This window comes from Lactuca serriola, chromosome 8 (genome assembly GCF_051521515.1).
Source record: "Lactuca serriola cultivar US96UC23 chromosome 8, Lser_US96UC23_V15, whole genome shotgun sequence".
Classification (NCBI taxonomy): Eukaryota; Viridiplantae; Streptophyta; class Magnoliopsida; order Asterales; family Asteraceae; genus Lactuca; species Lactuca serriola.
In genome coordinates, this window is record NC_136415.1 from 108,330,977 (window position 1) to 108,353,549 (window position 22,573).

Here is a 22,573-nt window from a genome sequence, read left to right on the forward strand (position 1 = left end):
TAATTAACGTAACGGTCAAAAGAAGAAAAAAAACGGTCAAAAAAATTAACCAATCAACATTTGCGTGACCGTCCGTAGCACACATCAATCCGCGTCACATTCACCGGTAGGGGGGGGGGGGGTGTTCACGCATGAAAACCCCCCTACACGTCACCACTTACGCGTAAAAAAACATCCCATACCCTTTGGCCTAAAAAGAATTATTTATTTATATTCAGACGGTTAATAAAAATGATATTATTTATGTATACACAAACAAATATAATCATTAATTCAATTACTTTATCAATACAAGATTTAAAAGGAAAAAATAAGAAGAAGAAGAAGAAACAACGCATAATTCCGAGGTCAAGGTGGTAAAACATGTTTAAGGGAATACTATTGGGTTTAGGTAAAATAAGTAAGTTCTTACTTCTTAGTATAGGTTGAACCGATATGTGTTGGATTGACATATTAGAATTTGTTTATTTCTTTTTCAAAAATTTTGATAAATATTTAGTATCTTGAACATAATTACGATATTATATCATTATAATAGATAATTTCATTATATTTAACATGCTTTATGTGTCCCATTCTTTTTTTATAACAATTTTTTTATAGAAAATAATACATTATTTAAATAGTTCGTATATCCAAATAGCTACTATGATATAACTTTTAGTAGCTATGACTCTATTACCTTATCATGTCATACAAAAAACCAACATAAAAAAGGTTTAAATAACATCGGAAAAATAGAAAACTGTAGGCAATCGGTTTTGTAAGAATAAAATAAAATTCAATCATTGATATAAAATAAGAAAGAATTAGTGGAAATAAGTAATAATAAGTCGTGTGGCTTAATAAATCTTATCCACTAATCTGAATAGGATCCGATTCAGCAATCATCAATTCCCATATCTTTCTTTTATAATATAAATATAAACAGTGAGATTGCAAATTCGGAACTCGGAAGGTGGTTATCGATTCTTGGATTTGTGAAATTCCATCTCTTGTTACATTGGGTCCATCAGATGAAGACGATCTGGGAAAAAGAAGATGGCGATGGATATGGCGGTGATTGCCGGACGTCGGCGTTGCTGCCGGAGACACAAGTTGGCGGAGGAGGGGAAAATGGAAGCATGTTTGAAGGGTCAACGAAGTCGATGAGGATCGTACGAGAAGAGGAAGAGGAATGTAATTCATCAAGTAGTTCTTCGATCGGAGACGACAGTGACGACGATCGGGAAGGAGATGTCGAGAATCATTACGCATATGATCATCATAACAACAATGGATCCTTCGATGATGCAATTCAAGCCCTGGAACAAGCGTTACCAATCAGGTTTACTTTCTTCACGTTTTTTCAGAAAACTTTGAATTCTGCATAAATTTGTGATCTCTAATTCGTTATAATCATCTGCCATGACCAAATCGTAATCAACAATATATGAAAAAAACGATCTGTTTATTAGATTTCTCCGATTCATTGGAGGTGTTTATCACATTGTCCAAGTAAACCATAAAAGTTGCAGTTAATTTGCCAAAATTTTATCAACACAACTCGAATTCACGATTGTTAATAGATATTGATATTGTTACAGGAGGGGAATATCATCATTCTACAATGGGAAATCAAAATCTTTCACGAGCTTAGCGGATGCGTGGCCATCAACATCATCTTCCAATTCGAGTTCCAATTCCATACAAGACATTGCAAAACCAGAAAATGCTTACACAAGAAAACGAAAAAATCTTGGAGCTTTCAAACTATCAAACATAAACACTGGAAGGATATCCAAGAAACCGAAAACCACAACAATAACAACATTTCAGCAATCTCAAGTCAACAGACCACAATTGTCGCTGAGATCATTCTCAATGGTCAACTTGCATCAATGCAATCCCACAAAGATTGAAAACTGTTAGCCCAAACTTAACTTTCATGTTGTAAATTGCTTACTATGAACATCTAACTTTTTTAAGTGTTTCCATCAACCAAACGAAATAGACCCTATAACTTACCATGTATCATCCTCACTCTACCATTTCAAAATAATTTAATTGGATTTGATTTGGCTACGAGAATGAGAATCCACTGGAATCGATTACAATGTGCACAACAGACAAGCTTTTTACAAAAGAATAAAAAAAGAAAAGAAATTAACTAGTAGTATTATTACTTTACATGGAACTTTGCCTTGCTTGCACTCCTAATTAAATATCCCTACAGAAACGATATATTTCCCCTACCCTAAAAGCATGCAAATGGTCTTTTATTGACAAAGTCACTTGGGATTTGAAAGTAGAAATTGTGCTGAAGGATATTCAGCTAAGAACGCAGGGGGCTCAATATCTGTAGGATCAATGCCAGGAATTGCCATGTAGATATCTTCTGTAGAGAATGGAATGCTGCAATATATACATGTATATGTACACACCAAAGATGAATTAAATTTCAATATATATATATATATATATATATATATATGAAATGATTGGAATTATGAATTACCTGAGATCATCGTCCAATAAGAATGAATTGGAAGTAAGATTCTGAGAGTCCTTGTTCAACATTTCCCTCATCTCAGTAACAACCTGAAAAAACAAACAAACATTAACATTGTCATTGTATTATATAAATATTAGTAAACAAAATGAATCTGAGTATTGAGGAGTAGCGAAAGTAGAAAAGAAATACTAGCCTCATTTGAGACGCTTTGGGTCCCATATTTGTCATCCCAGTACATTGTACTTATGCGATATATTTGTCTAACAGTCAACGCCTATCCAATCCAAAATCACAAATTATCAAATTAAATGTGATCTCAGAGATAACAAGATGATAATAAATCCATCATTAAGCTTAGATTAAGATATATATATATATATATATATATATCTAGAGAGAGAGAGAGAGAGAGATACCGGACATAGATCCTGTCTGATCTCTTCCAGAGACTTCTTTCTTTTCTGGTGTATCACCTATTTAAGAATTACAAAAAAAAATAAAAAAAAAAAAAGGTAAGTCTAATGCATGTCAAAAATTAGAGTCTGGTTTGTCATGTCATGTGAGATGTGAGAGAAAAATAAAGTTTACCAGAAACCCAACCGCTTGTCTGATATAATTTAATTCATGCCAAGAAGTTCCTGCAAACTACACCAAATCCAAAATGTTGATTGTTGGTTGTTGAGTTAGTTAGTAGGCCTCCACAAACACAATCTAGACTTTATAATTTATAATGATAAAATAAAACACCTCTTCCTTTGCATTGGCTATCCATTTCTCAAGTTCTGCTAGACCAGATTTCACATATTCCCCGTTTGAGAATGTGCAGCATTCTCGCCGCAATAAAAGGCTACAAGAAACTTCCACCTCAGTATTTATATTTATATGACTTAATAATACCAATATTTGGATCATACTATAATATACATATACCTGTTGAAAAGTGATATGTTGAGGAATGAAAACACCTGTGTTGTAAGCTTACGAATGAAAAACGAAGGTACCTGTCACATAGCATATGCATATAATATGTTTATATATAATAACTCTTTATTCTATAAAACTATATTTTCTTCAATTTTCTTAAGTACAATTTACATACATGATTTCCACGTAGGCGATCCATCAGGGAATCCAAAAACTCTATGATCTTCTCCCACTGACTACCAGCAGCCTGCTGAGGGATGCCACTAGGTGACCTTGAAGGTTTACCACCATGTACTCGTTGGTTCTTGGGTGCCTTTATTTATACAAAAAAAAAATCAACATTTTAATTTTATAAATAAATCTTTTTCCATTTAAACTTACTATATATATACTATACAGAAAAACCAACCTGGATGCATGAATTCAAGAGCGGTGATATTTCCTTTTTTAAGTTGTCTCTTATCAGCCCAAATATCTTCTCCACACAAGCTGTTAACTGTTGTTTAAATAATATAGCTGGATACCTAGCTTCCATGGGTGAAATCCCATCATCAACAATGTATTTATGCGGAGTGTACCCCTGAGCAATATACAATTAAATTTAAATTAGGCAAAAAGGGTAAAACTGGAAGAAAACAAAACCAAAGCTTACTTGTGCAACCCTCCCATTCGAAAAAGACGACACACCGGAACGCTGAGGTGTCAAGAAACCATTGGACCTGAAGTTTCTTTGCAGAAGGCATAGAAGAGCTGAAGCATTGGACAACCAGTATGGTAAGGTAAGTCCCTCATCACCCATCTGAAATACAAAACCATCCCATCCCATAAAAATGAGATTTTTATTATTTATAAGAATTAAGAAACAGAAAGTGGAGAAACTAGACCACCTTAAGAGCACTGTTGATGTTCTCAATAATGAAGTCGAAAATTGTAGTTCTTTCGGATTCAAAGGCATGCCAATGAAGAAGGCACTTATATATAACAGTAGCAGCCACAGGTTTTCCATCTTTGAATCCCAGGTTTTCTTTAATACACCGTGACAGGATTTCAGAGTTCTCCTGCTGTTTTTCAGATGTCATCTTTGACCGACGTGAATCGGTCAAACCTTGGGAATTTGGATTTGCCCTTTTGATAGGAGTAGGGGTTTCCTGCATAAGAATTACAATGTGACACACATGATACATAATACATAAAATTAAAATAATATGTTTGGATGGAAGATTAGGCAAATTGGTCTTTACATATATAGATTTTCGCTCTGTGAAGGGAAGAGCAAGTGCACCAGAGAACTTCTGTGTACAAAAATAATCAACCACATGAAAGAGTTATTATGTGTTGTATTCAGACTGAATGTGATTAAAAATAAAAATAAAAACTATTAATATACCTCAAGAAACGGCTTGGTGTTGCTTTGCCAGTTCCCTCTTGAAGTGGCACTTAATGTCTTCTGTCTTAAAACATGGTTCTCTTTCTCCAAACTTGTTAGCTTTTCCTCAAAGCTACACAATAAAATCAAGCATAAAATAGACGCGTATATAAAAATAAAAATACTAAATAGAACAATACCTTTTTAACTTCTGTTGGAGTAGTGCACATGTTTTCTCAACCTCCCTCAACTTTTTAAGGTTGCTGGATGCATCTTCTTTAGCCTCAGTAAGTTGGCTTTGCAGTGTTGAGTTCTTCTCTTCCAATGTACTCAGTGAACTCTACATGGAAATGAAATAAGTAGCTTCAAGTTCCATATTTACATATTCAAAATAATTTATCTACTTACCTTCAAATAAGAATTTTCGTTTCTCAAGTCAGCCATTCCAACTAGTTCTCTTTCCAAAGAAGATTTTTCTTTCACTGACATTTCCAGTTGGTTCTGCAGCACTTCATTTTTGTTGCATTCATTCACAGTAGCCAACTTTGCTGCATCCAACTCAAGAACCAAAGATTGCACTGTTTTTTTAAGTTTTGCAATTTCAACAGATTTTGACTCATCAGTTGACCCCTGCATTAATTACATTGTTGTCTCGTTATATTAAAGGCATCTAAATTTTAGCAAAGAGAAACCAATAATACCCTTAATTTTTTCTCTAGTTGCAAGCGCCACGTCAGATCCTCCAGCTGTTTTTCTAGCTTAGTTTTCGCTAGGCGCAAGGCACCAGTTTCATTAGCCTCCTGTCAGATGTAAAAGGAAATGATAACTGATATACAAATACAAAACAAGAAACAATAACTAAACAAAGAAAACAATAAATGTAGCATTCTACCTGCTTACGCCTCCTAAACTCTCTCTTTGCCAATTTTCTTCTCCAAAGACATTGTATTTTAGTAATATCATGCACACGATGACGAAAAGTGGAACGGATTTTATACGATCTCCATTGAGCCTGTGAAATTAAAAAACAATAAGATTATTAATTCAAGTCTTAACATTTCACACACAGACTTTTTTGTTTAATTCTTGAAAGTTTACCTGAATTACAGTTGCAGCTCTGTGTTCCCTTATGTGTAGGTATCTTTGTCTAGTAATGAAACCACGGATGCTTGCTTGCAAAAGTACAGCAGAAACATATTGTTGTGTGTAAGCATTCTTCAACAACCATCCACGAATGTACTTCTGTATCAAAACAGCAGCTGCAGCTTCACGTTTTCTAGCATATATAACTCTAGTAAGATGACCTCTACAGTATGCTTGAAAAGAAATGGCAGCTTTTCGCTTTAATGTAAAATCTTTTCTTGCAATAAATGTTCGCATTCGAAGCTGTATACGCTTTGCAGCAGAATCCAAGACTCCAGCACGTTGACTATCTAATACACCAATTTGACCAGCCCTCAGGAACACTTTGGTCTTCCCCAGCTGTAAAAAAATAATAATAATAACAGTTTTACTTTACTAGAAGTGTTAGGTAAACTCAAATTTCATGTTGTAGCTTTTGAGTGAACAGATACAGACCTGGTAATTCTCAAGTTTTAGTTTTTGCAGGATTTTTTCAGTCATGGCACGTTCGTCGTAACTGCAAGCACATCGGATCAAGGGTAAAAAAGAGATTTTACATTTTACTAAAAATAGGAAATAATGTCCAGCTCAGCACACCACCTTCCATCCATAACTTCCATGGCGATGAGCCCAAATCGGTCTACAAATTCATGATAGGTTTTCCTAGTAGGATAACCTGCAAGACTGATTCGAACAGCCTCCAAAACACCCTATACAGAAATGAAACAAGCAAAATCTGATAAAAAAAATGTTGAAAAGTGAATAAAAGAAATTGAAAATTAAAAAGAAAAAAAAAATCATGTATGGAGTCACTGACCCCACAACGTAACTGATGTAGCACACTTTGATTCTCAAACTTCTGAGGCCGGTTGACTGAGTTTGGTTTGACACAGCGGACATAATGAGGCTCTGTTGAACTTAGGGTATCCATGAGAGCTTGTAGTTGTTGCTATGAAACATACAGAAACAACATGAATACAACAAACATTAGCAAAGTTGAACAAAAATTTTAAGAAGAGAAAAATCATACCTTAAATCTAGATGCCACAGAAGAAAACTTGTATGATGATCTAGAAGATTCTTCTGGCATTGCTGGGAAAAGACCAGCGATAAAAGGACACGTGGAGGAAGACATTAGGTTACAGTGATCAATAACCACATAATCACGGTTTTTATCCAAGAAGGAATCTGTTTGATAATTGACCTGCATTTCAAGAATCATGATGGAATATTACAATGTGTTTTATAAGCTATGTTAGTAACACCTGTGCATTACTTGCCTTGCCAGCATAGTGAGAAATGGTAAAATCTGTCTCGGAGAATTTTGCCTTCCCTAACCTTGGGTGGGCCCGCAAATTCTGGAAAAGCTTGTTTGCAAATGTTTCATGTGTTGACTTTGGAAACATGCTGCAAAAAAAACATAAAGATATTTAAAGCATAATCTACTGACAAATAACAGATAAAAAGTTTGATAATCTAAAGTCTTGTAAATCATTCGTACCAAGCTTCATCCAATAGAGCAATTACTCCAATAGGCTTCTGCAAAAGCATGATGATATTAAGTATTGATAAATAAGATCTTGTACAATGCAAAAAATAATACATAAGATATAAGAGAAAATAAGAGATAACCTTTTCAATGAGATCTAAAACATCTTGATTATCTATAAACTCAATGTAACTCCATGTGATTTGTTCTTTCCGATACTCCTCCTGCTCCATCTTAAACACATGCTCATTGAAATGTTGTTGAAGCTTTTCATTTGCAAAATTAATACAAAATTGCTCGAAACTGTTATGCTTAAAGCATTCAAATCCATAGATATCCAAAACTCCAATCTGCATGCGAGAATTATGATCTTGCCCAACAGATCTATTAATCTTTTCAACAAGCCTGAAACAAACCACAAAAGGTCATCAAAATATAATAAAACCAATAGAAAGTAAAAAAGATTAAAACTTGTAACAAACCAATCAAAAAGCCGAGCATAAACAGTCTTTGCTAAAGTATCACGACTAGCAACAGCAGCATCACAATCAAGAGCCTTGACTATAACCCCTTCACGAGTCTGAATAGAACGCGTGCATAAAGTTTCCAGTAAATTTTTCAAATCACATTTGAAAAGCATGGCAGCTGTCTCCAAATGAAATTTTGATTTTTCATCCTTCACTTCTGATGAATCATGCTCTTTCCCTGGTTTAAATACCACATTCCCTAAATGAAGAATTGCAGCCAATGTCCGAAATATAGATTCTTGTTCTTCATTACTGATTCCAACAATATCCATGGCCCTTCTGGTTTTTACATATTCATCTGCACTGCTTACACCTTCCAACTCATAAACGTTACTTTGGTTCAGGTAATGGAAGTTGCTTGGAGGACCTAGATTGTACATGTCAGCATCTCTTCCAGATGCACATAACTGGTAAAAACAGTGGTAGTTTCTTTCTGGATCTGTGATTTGGACTACACGAGATCTTTCAAGTAAGTAAGTTCTAATTGCAGCACCAGATATTCTACCATTTGAATCAAACTGAATCTCTACAAACTTTCCAAATCGACTTGAATTGTCGTTTCTACTTGTTCTCGCATTTCCAAAAGCTTCTAGAAGAGGGTTTGATTCTAGGACTTGTTGTTCAACTGTTCTGTCATCAATGGCAGCACGACCACCAACATATGTAAGATATTGCATGATTAATTTTGTGGTTTCGGTTTTTCCGGCCCCACTTTCTCCACTGACCAATATGGACTGGCTTTTTGCATCACCCATCATTGCCCTGAATATAGAGTTGTACATGATCAAAAAGAGACTAAAACGTGATATTATCATCAATTATTGATGAAATGACAACAAAAAGCACACCTGTAAGATGCGTCTGCTACAGCAAACACATGGGGGCTTAGCTCACCAAATGGAGCACCTTTGTATTGCTCCATCATGTGGACATTATAAAGATGAGGAAGCTTTGTGAACGGGTTGACAGCTATTAGAATGCTTCCTGTGTATGTCTAATATAAACACCAAGAACCAATTCAAAATGAAGCAATGCAAAAGATCAAGGATAATGTAGTATGAACAAAAGTAAAAGAGTGTTATAGAAGAAGTACATCAAGTGATGTATAGCAAATTAGCTGATCCCTTTGTGAAATAATTCACTTTACTCAACTGTTTTATGTATCACTATCACCATAGATCCTTTAGAAGCTCCTTATCATCTAGATAAAGCTTGACCTCTAAAATTCTTGGTAGGGTAACTACAGTTACCTGCCTGTCAAACATACCCACTGTGCCAGAATATCATGAACATACCTCCTCTACTACACAGAAAGATGACTAGTATGATCTGTTGACAGTTCAATGCCTAAGAAGTTCTTCAAAACATCTTAAATTGTTAGCTGAGATTCTAGTCAGAGAAAAAAAATCAGCCATAAAATGGTCCTTAATTCCCTAATCCCAAATAGGTCTCGGCCACCCGTTCTTCTAACTAATTCATAGAAGCCTCTATGCATTGCCTAAATTTCAACCATAATATTGTCCTTATTTTCCTACACCTTATTCAAAGTTTGTGTTTTATGCAGCAAAAGCAAATGCTTCTTGTGAAATACCGATCCAAGACTACATCGAGGCTCTATAAACATGAGATCCATCTAGAAATATGGAGAGTGAACATATGTAATCCCAATGTGTCAGAGAACATAGGACAAATGAATTCATGAATATGAGTAAAAAAAGCAACAATATAAGCTAATAGCTTGTGTTAATGTTGTCGTATTCAAACTTAACAAATAGCACTCTTCATGCTCATGTACTGGTTATTAAGCTGTGGATAATGCTCAAATTACTATTAATTACACACAGAGTGGAAACATATCTAAAAGATTGAGTATGCCTGAGACATTCTAACAGACCTGTACTAGGTGGCTACCAGATTGTGCAATAAGCAGTAGTTGTGCAACAAGTCATACAAGTGGCATAGATATCGGCTCTTAACAAGCATTGAAGCGCATAACATAAACAAACTAAACGCACAAAAACAGGACAAGAAGTATGAGAGCATACACACATGCATACAAAATTATAAACATACACATTATGAAATCCATCCAGTCATTTTTATGATTACGAGGAGATTAACCAAGTCTAATTCATTAGAAAGTAAAGCTTGAAATCAAAATAAAATGTCACTTACATATATCTCGTTAAGAGCATAACGTTTCTTAAGATTATCAAGCACTCCTGGTTCATTCAAGTAAGCCAATTTGGTCATATCATCCACCCCACCATACTCTGCATCAGCATCTCTTAGTAACAGCTTCTCCGCGAAAGTCAACACCTTCACAATGACATGCAATTACAAAGTGATCAAAAATTGAAGTTACAGCTTGTCACATTATGTTGTCTAAATGGTTTAGCAGTTTCCAGATAATTCTCTTTCATAAAATTTCAAACTATGGCTTAGTCAATAATTTCAAGTTGGGTTGTCACCTACTATCAAATAGTAGAGGACAATATGCCTAGAGATCTCACAATGCCAATTTACCTCTTAAGGTAATCAGTTGAGTTACTATTACACTTCTTGCATTGTTTTTTTCTGTCAAACAACTTGCCTATGTAGCTAATAACCTTAAACGGTTTATCAAACAGTTCATATATTTGATAATTACCACAATACCATAGTTTCCATAATCCAATAAATCACTCATTATTCATCATGTTACTAGCTTGTGGATAATATATTCTCCAATAGATAAGATCGCCTAACAATTGTACAAATTTAATATTCCCAAACTTCCAGTTAAAGCACTGCAGCTTTTTCTCCACATTTAAAGTAGTATTTCCAAATGTGGAGCAAAACTTTGTTGGTAGATTGCAAGAAAACATAAATGTAACTATCAGTCTTCATATTTTAGATTCCATTCTAGATATAAAAATTAGGCCATTTAACATCATTGTAGTGTAGTATTCTATGCCATTTAAGGAAACTGAAATCATAACTAGTCCAGAAGGAATTTAAAGAAAGCAGCCACGTCAGTCAGAATCCAATAATGTTCGATATACTTTAGTTTAGACTGTTCATATTGTGGCTTAGGCATCTTGTAATTCTATCTGATCCACCAGTAGTTGACAAATTAAGGTCTTTTTCAGTTTTACACGAACCAATAAGGTAACAACAAGATCACGACTCCCATCAATGAAAACTGTTCTCAACATAACCTAACCTTTCTTTCAAAGTTGAAATGTTTCGATCTCAATCGTTTTTAAAGTCGACGAAAATGTACAGTTCTTTAGAAAAAACAAACAACAAAACCGTCTTGAACCATATATATTCGGATATTATTTCAATGGAGTTGCTTAAACAACAAGTCAAATCCCTCTCAGTTGACGAATTCTGTAGAAAAATATACAGAAATAAATAATCAACAAAAAAAAGAAATTCATTACCTGCTTCCCGGATTCAGTGATTACTTGAACCTGTTTGCCGGAGAAACCGCTGACTTCTCCGGCGGCCCAGGCTGTGCCTTTGTCCTCTAACCACACCTTGGACCCCTTACGAAGACTCATCGTAGTGTTGCTATTGGTCATCATAGCAAGCAAATCATCTAGGTCTTCAATATCCAGAACCCCAATAGAACCCTTGAACCAAATTTGAAATTCGAAGAAACCCTAGAAAGAATTTGGAGTAAATTTGGAGTTCCCGCCCTGAAAATGAAAGAGAAAAGGTCCTACAAAAGGGGCTGATGGTATACAGATACAGTAATCGACTATTTTAATGGAAAGATGGGAATTTAGGATTAATTCTTCAGTTACGTATAACCCTGTCCATGGAACTCCACCGTTTCAAACCCCACGTTTTTTACAGCAGCAAATAGCAACTTACAAGTCGACAGAAACAGTTAACTGATCCTTTCTAATTTCTATGAATTAAAAACTAAATCCAAAAAAAAAATCAAAAAAAAAAAGCATCATAATTTTATAAATTTAAATCTGATCAAACAAAAATAATGTAATCTTATTGATAGATTTTTTTATTCAAATAGATTAAGTGAAACATATGTGAAAGTACAATAAAGTGTATGTTTATTTTACCCAAGCAACTTTGTCTACTTTTTACCTTTTTAGGTTTAAATATTTTTCGTAATTTAATTAAATTATAATGGTTTAAACATGGGATATAGAGCTTTATTTAAATTATAATGGTTTAAACATGTGATATATACAGTTATGGTACTTAAAATAAATTAATTGTTCTGTTTAAATGTTATCATGAGATTAAGTCGGTTGTATTAGAAAGACTAATTAAGTAATTTTTAAATAACTTATTTAGGAAGAAACCATCGTCACTATTCACCATCGGAATAAGATTTCAAGGCAGTTCTCAAGTCAGCTAGTAAGTAGGTAACACTCAGCCAAGAAACTGGGCCGTTCTTACCTATTTGAGTACAAAACTTCGGTGTAGTAGTATTATAACGGTTTTGACACATACTAAGGACTCCTTGTGTAAAGCAACTTTTTGTGCTTTTATTACAGTCAACGAAGCTCCGTCTAATCTAATAGGGTTCGTTTCGTTTCACCCATCATACCAATTGAGTTGAAGGCAGGCGAATTCGGACCAGTGCAACAAAGTTTAGACTCTTGCGATTGGACTTTGTAATATAAGAGGTTGTGTAAAAAGGAAAGGGAAAATAAGTTTTGCAAAAGCTAATGTTGAAGTTCTTTGGTCGATATTAGCACATATCGTATTTCATCATGATTAGGGTGGTGTGGTTGTTCCATCGGGTTTTTTTTATAGAGGGATCTCTTATTTAAAATATTTTTGAAAGACAGATTGACAAGTGCAACCAGAGATGGAGATCCCAGAAAAGTCTACCAATAAGTAACTGAAGGCTTCGCTTATGTGCTTAACTCACGCAAGAAAAAGCTAGAAAATCAGGCATATTGAATGGTGGCAGATGGAGCGGTCAAAATATAACATTGTGTAAAGGGTACGCGACCACAACACACTATCGTCTCTTTCTTTCTTTCATTTTTTTCGCACTAGGAGTAGTTGTGACTTAGTTATTCCAAAACCAAGGGTAAGCATTTTGACCAAATCGGATACCCCAACTTCAAGAAACTGAAACCCAATAAACATGTAACCAAATAAGATGATATTGTATTGTGAAATAAAGTAAAACAGTAAATTACATGTTGGGGAAAAAATATCATGTTATTGTGAATTCAAATTAATGAGTTATAACAAGTAGAAGAATTTCACATAATTCTCGGTTAAAATTGGTTTTTACCCGTAAAAAGGTGGAACCAAATTGGTAAAAATTTGGAACCGAAAATATGGATTAACGAAAACCTATAGTCAGGATGATAAATGCAAACCGGTATCAGGTCCATATACCCACCCCTATTCAAAATCCAATGTTTTTTATTTTCTTGTAAAGTTGTAATTGTATGTTTTTTTCTAGTGTCTCATTGATTTTAATATATATATATATATATATATATATATATATATATATATATATATATATATATATATATATACACACACTTACGAACTTGAAAGCAATAACAATGACATTACCTCAATCTCATACAAATGGGGAGGTATGAACATGAAACTAGTAGGCCAATCTACCAAAGTGTTAAGTATATTTAATGATTAATTAATTATAAGGGTAATGAATTTTAACTCATGTACACATTTAATCAATCACGTTATTTTTTTTACATGTATCACCATTAAACCTGTTTATCATGTTCAAAAAACATCATTACGATCAGTGTTGGAGTTTCAAACCCATCAGATAATATGGGTATAAAATGACTCCGAATACACTTCTAATATGCACTATAAAGTAATAAACGGAGGTAGGGTCGATCCTCGAGACACCGGACAATTACTAACATGAAGTAATAAGATTCGAAAATGTAAAGATTTCAACTATATGTTTGGCTGTCTTGTTAATGTGGTTTAATTAATAAATAACATTCACTCGATTCTATCCAAGTTGGTACTTGGAAATGTTAACAAGCTCTAACACTTCTCATTCACCAAATTATTAGATTTAAAACAAGCTCTTTAAAACTAATCTAATATTTGAATTCAAGTCTATCTAAGCTCTTAAAAACAAACCAAAATACCGCATTAAACTTTATGTGAATGTTCCCAAACAACACTTGGTACTCCTCACAAGCGTGGGAGTGTAAGGATGTGTGAATAAAATTTACATTAAAAATCATTCATTGGAAATCAAGTTAATGCATGTTACTAAGTCCATTTCACAAAACAATTATGAATTTTGCAATTTAGATAACTTGAATGATCTAACCATACTTCAATTGACCATTGATAATCAAAATTAAAACCAATCTATTTGTTGAAACAAAATCGAAATTATTAGATATAGATTGAATATAAACATCAATTCTTATGATTAAACCACAAACGAAAAGTCAAGACATAGAATTGGAAAACATAGGGTTTTAGCCACACATGACTAGAACAAAATTAACAAGTATAAAAATGAAATTAAAGTACTAAAGTTGCTTACAAGATGAAATAAAATGTTTCCAAATGATATCCTTGAAGTAAATAGTTAAACCCTTCTTCAAAAACCGCCCCTTGGTCGCATAGAATGAGAAATAATGTTCAGAATGGCCAAATGTCCCGAAATAGGTCATAAAAGAAAATTGTCAAAAGCAGTTACACATCTGACATGACTCTGTGTCAAATATAGTTGATATGACACGACCCCATGTGGTTTCAAAGTATATTGCCTTCTTTTAACCCGCCTCCAAAGTATAATGACAAAATTGGCACAAATCCTTGTTTGACACGACCCCGTGTCGAATTGTACTTGAACAACACGACCCGTGTATAGCTTCATGCCCAATTTGACATGCCCCGTGTCAAATGTTGTGTGATGAATTCTCGATTTTTTCATTTTTTCCTTGAAAATCCGCAACTTTGCTTCCGACCCTTTTTCACCATTTTGAATCACCTCCAACCTCCGGAACCACTTGAAAATGGCATAAAATTATGGAAATGAAATGTGTCAAAATTTGTCCCAAAAGCAAGTAAAATGCATGAATTATTATTGAACCCTACTCACGACGACCAGTTCCCTGCGACCCTTGAGACGAAGTCGAGGCGCCCTGTAGTTTTGCTAACCAGCACTCGACCACAATCACTCTCTCCTCGAGAGCCATGTGCCTTTCCTGATACTCCCTTACATCCGCTCGAGCGTCGGTAAGGTCCACAATGAGTTGGTCCATGGGATAGTAGTCTTTTTCCAAGTCTCGAGTACATGCGTCGGTGGCTTCCGCAACCGTGATAAGCTCCCGAGCTCGATTTGTCGTTTCCCTATTCTGGTCTCCAAGGTGTGTGATTTGTTAGATCACGACTGGGAGGGATTTGTCAGCTGGTCCTCCATGGTTGAGGTCATAGTAACCTCGTTGATTGCAAAATGGTGATCGTTGTCGCTGATGACGACTCCACCTCTCGATTTCTGATGCCCAACGAGGCACTGGTCCGTTGTAGCCAAGATGGTTCACGGGAACCCTGGCTATATAAGGAGGGTTGATGACTTACGTCTCCTCTTCCGACTCCTCTTCGTCTTCATCTTCCTCTATTTCCTCTTCAATTTCATCTTCTTCGGGTTCTCCCTCTTCGGCTTCTTCGGGGTCTTCTTTTGGTTCCTCCTCGAACACCTCATCGGGATCTTCTTCTGGTTCATCCTCTATCCATCCCCCGTTTCCCTTGTTCGGGAAGTAGGGATCTCCCGATAAGTGGAATCCTGCCATGACGTATGTGCGAGAATTAGGGGGGGTATAAGAGGCATATAATGAATCTAGAAATATTGCGCTAAAGCAACATAAAATACTCCTATAATATTTTAAAGGTTGTGTTTGGTTCTTAGCGCATTTCTTGTATGATGATGTTAGGTTATTAGATTTGTCGTCCACTACGACTATCCCCCAATATATGTGAGTCACTTATCGGACAAATATAGTTGATCAGACTATATTCACCCCATACTTGATTACATATCCCAAGGCACACTCGCAGCGTACAAATCATCCTATTTTACTTTGTATTCTTCCTAGTTACGACACTATACCGGCATGTATGCATGTACTTATACTTGTAATAAAACAAATTATTTTATTTCTAAAAGTATAGTTGTATGAAAATGTTTAATCAAAGAGTTTTAGTCCCAAATCGTTTATAGTTAATATATATTATGTGGTTCGATATACTTAATTCACTATAAACAATGCTCTGATACCAATTTTTCACACCCTCAAACCAAGGATGGCGGAAACATCCGGGGTGGAGGACTTCATGTATAGTATCATAACAACGAGTACAATAGAGATCAAAGTAAATACAACCATCATATATATAATCAAAAAAGTTACATGGTTTCATAAGTTACATGTTTCAAAATCGATTACAATATAATGATAAAATGGTTTGTCTAACGTCGTAGAGTTCCATCCTCAAAAACTAGTAGTTATCTGTTTTCATGGATTACCTGAGAATACAAGTAATTTTGAAAGAGTGTCAACAATTAAGTTGTTGATTTCATAAGCTTTAGTATGTAGTGGTCTTTAACTATAATTTCTATTACGGTTTTTAGTGGTCTTTAACTAGTGCGAAAATGTACATATTCACAGACTGGCCCGAATTCATTTATGAAATGATAGGCAGTTTTGTAAAAATCGCCATAAATTGTAGAAAAATCGTATGAATGTGTGCAAGTAGTCATTAGAAAGGTATAAACCTGAAATATTTGCATATTAAACAGTTTAGAAAAAACATTAAGTTTAAGCTGTTCAAAACAGTTCGTGAATAGCCCCTAGCTTTTTCTATTGAATGTTGTTGGTTGAGTTAGAATGTACTTTAGTGTTGTAACTTGTATTCTCCCCCTTAAAACTTGAATAAAACATGAAAAGATGGGGGCATGAACTCACCTTGAGTGATTCCCTGATATAGATGGTTAAAGAAAGGGGGTTTCCAAGTCAAGAACATTGGAAGAAAGCTTAAGGATTCGAAAATCCTAAGAACAAATATGACGATATTTATGTAAGAAATCCATGATTTAAGTGAAGGAATGTATAATATTTAGGAGTAATGATGAAGAACTTACCAAAAGTGGGGGAAGAACACGTGACCTCTTGGGAGTTTTGAGTTCCAGAGAAAAGAAAAGAGAAAGAGAGGGAGAAAACGTTTGTCTTTGGATAAAGGTAAATGTGACTCTTGGGAAATGTTAAGAATAAGATCTCTTGGGTGGATTTGGTTAAGGCAATTTGATGGAGTGTGGGGGTGAGTTGAAAAGGGACATTGATTTGACTAGGTAAGGTGTGAATAGTGACATAAAGTTGGTGATTACCTTATGAATAAAATAATGAGTCTTAGACATTATTCATAAAATGTGTTCTAACTCTTCAAGGTTGGCATAAAATAGGAGTTTACAGAGTTTTAGTCATGAGAAATACGAGTTTGAGGGTGTTCTCGACGTCAAATACTCCTACAATTGCTAAAAGGTCCGAAATTGTCAAAAATCTGGAAGGGGTCCGAGTATGTGAGGGTTTCAGGGTCAAGAAGTCATTTCCATATCAAAAGAAGGAGTTCTGAAGCAGTCCTTCAATTTCCGGAGTCATTCAGCAGCTTTCGAAGTCGCCTGACCCTTCCGAGATGCAAAGCTTCCAGCGTGCGAGTCTCTCCGAAGCGAGATCTTCTGGAGCATGCGAGATTTCTCGGTTCCCCAGATGGTCCGGAGTCAACAATGTTCTGGATCAGAAGTTCCGAAACAGAAGGGAAGGTTTCGAAGTACAAGGGTTTCCGGACCAAGAGGGTTACGGACCAAAGGGTCCTTTTTGGGTTTTCTCATTTGGTTTTGAGTTGTTTTCAACAAAGTAAGGGGTTGGGATAGTACGAATGTTTATAAAAAAAGTTGATAGGGATCCAGAAAGAGATTTGGGAGAGAGAGTGTGTGGGGGGGGAGTGATTTAGAGAGACTTTGTTTGTAACCATCACTAGTGTTTGGCCCCGCAATGCAAGGTTCGTAAACCCCATTAAGCCTTGTTATGAGTGTTTTACACCCCGAAGGGTGCTTAATAGTGCTTTATATGGTCATTACATTACTCACCCTTAGGGTTTAGAACCTCTGAACATGTGAACTTTTGAGTGATACTTTGTATTATGATAGAAAGTTGTACATTAGAAAACAGAGAATATACCCTATCATACAAGCACTAATTGAGTTTAATGGTTTGACCCGTTAACTTTGTTGACTTTGACTTGACTAGAATTTGACGGTTGTCACATCACCCCCCCCCCCCCCGTTAGAAGGAATTTCGTCCCGAAATTAGCGTTTCGACTGGGACTTCAAGGGTTGGGGAAGAGATGCGGGTATTTTTGTTTCATCTGATCTTCACGTTCCCAAGTGAACTCGAGCCCTCGTTTAGCGTTCCATCGGACCTTCACAATGGGAATGCGACTTTGTTTTGTTCTCTTGATCTCCTGATCCATGATTTCTACTGGTTCTTCCACGAAGTGCATACTCTCGTTGATTTCAATATCGTCAAGAGGGATGACAAGAGTCTCATCGGACCATCACTTCTTTAAGTTGGACACGTGGAAGGTAGAATGTACATTTTTGAGTTCTTGCGGCAATCGGAGCTTGTATGCTACCGGGTCAATCCTGGCGAGGATCTCGAATGACCCGATATACCTTGGGTTTAGTTTCCCACATTTTCCAAAACGTATCAATCCATTCCAGGGTTAGACCTTAAGCAGCACCCGGTCTCCAACTTGGAATTTCAAGGGCTTCCGTCTATTATCCGCGTAACTCTTCTGTCTGTCTCTAGAAGCCTTTAATCGTTCTCGGATTTGGACAATCTTCTCGGTCATTTCTCTTATGATTTCTGGTACGGTGAGAGTGTTGTTAGGAACTTGTCCCTTAGCTAGTTGTGTGTCACCCACTTCATCCTAACACAGCGGTGATCTGCACTTGCGCCCATAGAGGGCTTCGAATGGAGCAACCTTGATACTAGTGTGATAGTTGTTATTGTATGAGAATTCAATAAGTGGTAAATGGGTTTCCCAAGCTTTAACAAAATCTATCACACACTCCCTTAGCATGTCTTCTAGCGTTTGTATAGTTCTCTCACTTTGCCCGTCGGTTTGTGGGTGATACGTTGTACTCATGTCCAACCTAGTTCCCAATGATTTCTGGAATGACTACCAGAACCGTGAGGTAAATCGGCTATCCCTATCGGAGATAATGGATATTGGAACACCATGCAGCCATACGGTCTCCTTAATGTATGTTCTGGTAAGTTTTTCCATCTTGTCAGTTTCCTTTATTGGTAGGAAGTGTGTGGATTTTGTCAACCTGTCAACGATCGCCCAAATGGTATCAAGACCACCCGTTGTCTTGGGTAACTTGGTAATGAAATCCATTGTGATCCGCTCCTACTTCCACTCGGGTACTTATGGTCGTTGCAACATGCCTGAGGGATTTTGATATTCCACTTTGACCTTGGCATAAGTCAAACATTTGCTTACAAAGGTAGCAATTTCGGCTTTCATGTTCGGCCACCAATAAAACTTCTTAATATCTAGATACATCTTGTCCGAACCGTTATATACGGAATATCAAGTTTTGTGTGCTTCATTCATGACGACGTCCCTGAATCCACCGAACTTCAGTGTCCATATCCGATTCGTGAGATAACGAACTCCGTCATCCATGACTTTGAGGTTCTTATCCATTCCTCTTAACGCCTCTCCTGTCACATTCTCTGGTTTCAAAGCTTCCAGTTAAGCCTCTTTGATTTGTGTGGACAGGTGCGAATGGATTGTCATGGTTAATGACTTTACTCGGCGACCCAAGTATTCATTTCGGCTTAAAGCGTCAGCTGCCACGTTGGCCTTGCCTGGGTGATAACGAATCTCGCACTCGTAATCATTCAGTAGCTCTACCCATCATCTTTGCCTCATGTTGAGCTCTTTTTGATTGAGGATGTGCTGAAGGCTTTTATGATCGGTGAATATGGTACACTTTGTTCCGTAGAGGTAGTGTCTCCAAATATTTATGGAGAATACTATGGCTCCCAATTCGAGATCATGTGTGGCGTAGTTGACCTCGTGCGTTTTTAACTGCCTCGAGGTGTAGGCAATGACCTTTCCTCGTTGCATTAACACACATCCACGACCCTGATTTGATGCGTCGCAATAGACAACAAAGTCTTCAGTTCCTTCTGGTAGGGATAAAATCGGAGCACTGCATAGAGCTTGCTTTAATGTTTGGAACGCGACCTCTTGCTTCAATCCCCAGTCGAAGGTTACACTCTTTTGGGTCAAGGTGGTAAGTGGTTTGGCGATCTTAGATAAGTTTTGAACGAACATTCGGTAGTAGCCAACGAGGCCTAAGAATTAACGGATTTCTGTAGGTGTCCTTGGTGCTGACCAGTTCTCGATCGCCCTAATTTTGGAAGGATCCACGTGTATCCCTTCCTTGCTAACCACATGTCTGAGGAAGCCCACTTCTCGGATCCAAAATTCGCACTTTGAGAATTTTGCGTATAGTTTCTCCGCCCTTAATGTCTCTAACACTTGTCGTGGGTGCTGGCTGTTCTCTTACTTGTTCCTTAAGTAGACCGGTATGCCATCTATGAAGACAATCACAAACTTATCTAAGTAGGGCCGACTACACGGTTCATCAGGTCCATGAACACCGCAGGCACGTTTATTAATCTGAAGGGCATCACTACAAACTCGTAGTGACCGTACCGGGTCCTGAACACCGTTTTAGGAACATCCTTCTACTGGACTCGTAGTTGATGGTATCCCGACCTCATATCGATTTTTGAGAAGTAAGTTGCCCCTTGGAGTTGGTCGAAAAGGTCGTCGATCCGGGGTAGAGGGTATTTAGCTCGCGGTAATCGATACACATGCGGAACGATCCATCCTTCTTTTTCACAAACAGAACCGACGTTTCCCAAGGCGAGAAGCTTGGTCTGATTAACCCTTTGCTTAGCATTTCATTTAGTTGGTTGGATAGTTCTTGCATCTTGGCTGACACTAGGCGGTATGGCGCTTTGGCTATGGGGGTAGCTCCGGAAATTAGGTCGATTCGGAATTCAACCTGTCGTGCGGGTGGAACTCCTGGAAGGTCTTCTGGGAATACGTCAGGGAAGTTACAGACCTCCGGAATGTCCTTGATGTCTTTCACCTCCTGCTTCTTATTCACTACGTGGGCTAAGAAGGCGTGATATTCCTTGCGGAGATATATTTGGGCTTTGACGCAAGAGATTATTTTTAGTTTCATACTAGGTTTGTCGCCATAAACGACGAGAGTTTTTCCATTTGGCAGATTAAGGCGAATGGCCCTTTTGTAACACAGAATGTGTAACACCGTGAATTTCAAAATAATTTTTCGCATAATATAAAAACATTTTCATTTAATTTTCATAAAACATCAAGTTTAAAACTCCAATCCATATCATACAAAATCCCAAGATCACATATCATAAAAATCTCATGCGTGTGTACAGATCAAGCCGGCGCCTTCCCACGGTCATCACTAGTACCTGAAACAAACAACACTAACACTGTAAGCACAAAGCTTAGTGAGTTCCCCAAAATACCACACATAACACATATTAGCCACTCGAGGCTATAACTCTGTGGGTCCGTAGACCCTACTATGTGAACCCACTGGTTCTAACTCTGGGAACCTTCTGGTTCCAACTCTGTAAACATGCACAACATAAATCACATAGAAATAATGCAGTACAACACATAACATACATATAGCATACAAATACTCTGTCACATAACTCTGATTACCTACTCAAGGTAAAGTATAGTGAGAAGACTCACCTCGCGTATCTCGATAACTTGCAAATCCCGAAAATCACTCGCGCTCGATCCTCCGAGCTATAATCCTCCTATAACACAATATACCTCTAATTAACATTTTCTCAACTAAGGTTGACTACCCCCATCAAGTCAACTATGGTCAACGGTCAACGGTCAACGGTCAACTTTGACCGGACTCGGCGAGTGCACTAGAGCGACTCGGCGAGTCTATACGTGTTCACTGACTCCCTAGGATCCTCTTTTGACACGTCGAGTACTCCACTGACTCGACAAGTTCCACCTGGCATGAATCGCGGGGCCACCACGACTCAACTCGCCGAGTCTCGAGAACAACTCGGCGAGTTCCAGCTCGACTCAGTCCATCTGACAACCCTCTCTAACTCTCCCTGACTCACTGAGTCAACCCTTAACTCGGCAAGACCACTCGCTGAGTGGTTAAGGACAATCTTCATGCTACTCGCCGAGTCTGTTCTTCGGACTCGGCGAGTCCATGCCATGCATCAACTCAATCTTGCTTCTGAGGTCAGATCCGCTCCAACAACTCATAGATCTGGCCCGCCCAAGCACATTCATCACGTAAATTCACAGTCTTGGCTACCATGCAACGCCTACAAGGCTTCTTTTGAAGAAATGTCCTCTAAAATGGCAACCTAAGTCTCCAACTCAAAAGGAAAGGCATAAAGCATGGCATTTGGGACTCTCTGGACCTACTAAGGTCCAGATCTAGGTACCATATCCCCATGGGACCTCTCACACTCCAAATACAAGGCAAACAA

At 37.0% G+C, this 22,573-nt stretch overlaps 2 protein-coding genes across 3 annotated transcripts; one reads left to right on the top strand and one right to left on the bottom strand.

Annotated features, from left to right (window-relative positions):
* Positions 1-935: 935 nt before the first annotated feature.
* Positions 936-2,064, top strand: LOC145065513 (uncharacterized). Its single transcript, XM_079012511.1, has 2 exons — positions 936-1,327; positions 1,587-2,064. The coding sequence occupies exons 1-2, from the start codon at positions 1,017-1,019 to the stop codon at positions 1,909-1,911; spliced, it is 636 nt and encodes a 211-aa protein (XP_078868637.1). The 5' UTR covers positions 936-1,016; the 3' UTR covers positions 1,912-2,064.
* On the bottom strand, positions 2,031-11,747 carry XI-I (myosin). Of its 2 annotated transcripts, none has more exons than XM_079012510.1 (29): positions 11,351-11,747; positions 10,098-10,241; positions 8,771-8,916; positions 7,878-8,684; positions 7,539-7,800; positions 7,408-7,445; positions 7,187-7,313; positions 6,937-7,110; positions 6,724-6,855; positions 6,507-6,616; positions 6,363-6,423; positions 5,883-6,266; positions 5,677-5,796; positions 5,486-5,584; positions 5,193-5,414; positions 4,985-5,124; positions 4,806-4,917; positions 4,660-4,707; positions 4,306-4,566; positions 4,071-4,217; positions 3,828-3,998; positions 3,594-3,731; positions 3,425-3,495; positions 3,242-3,341; positions 3,083-3,139; positions 2,911-2,967; positions 2,688-2,768; positions 2,498-2,580; positions 2,031-2,394 (listed from the first exon to the last, which is right to left on the bottom strand). In XM_079012510.1, exons 1-29 carry the CDS (start codon positions 11,492-11,494, stop codon positions 2,271-2,273), a joined length of 4,560 nt encoding a protein of 1,519 aa, XP_078868636.1. In that variant the 5' UTR covers positions 11,495-11,747; the 3' UTR covers positions 2,031-2,270. The 2 variants fall into 2 exon arrangements, with proteins under 2 accessions (XP_078868636.1, XP_078868635.1); XM_079012509.1 differs by having other exon boundaries at positions 4,660-4,710; positions 11,351-11,746.
* Between the last annotated feature and the right edge of the window lie 10,826 nt (positions 11,748-22,573).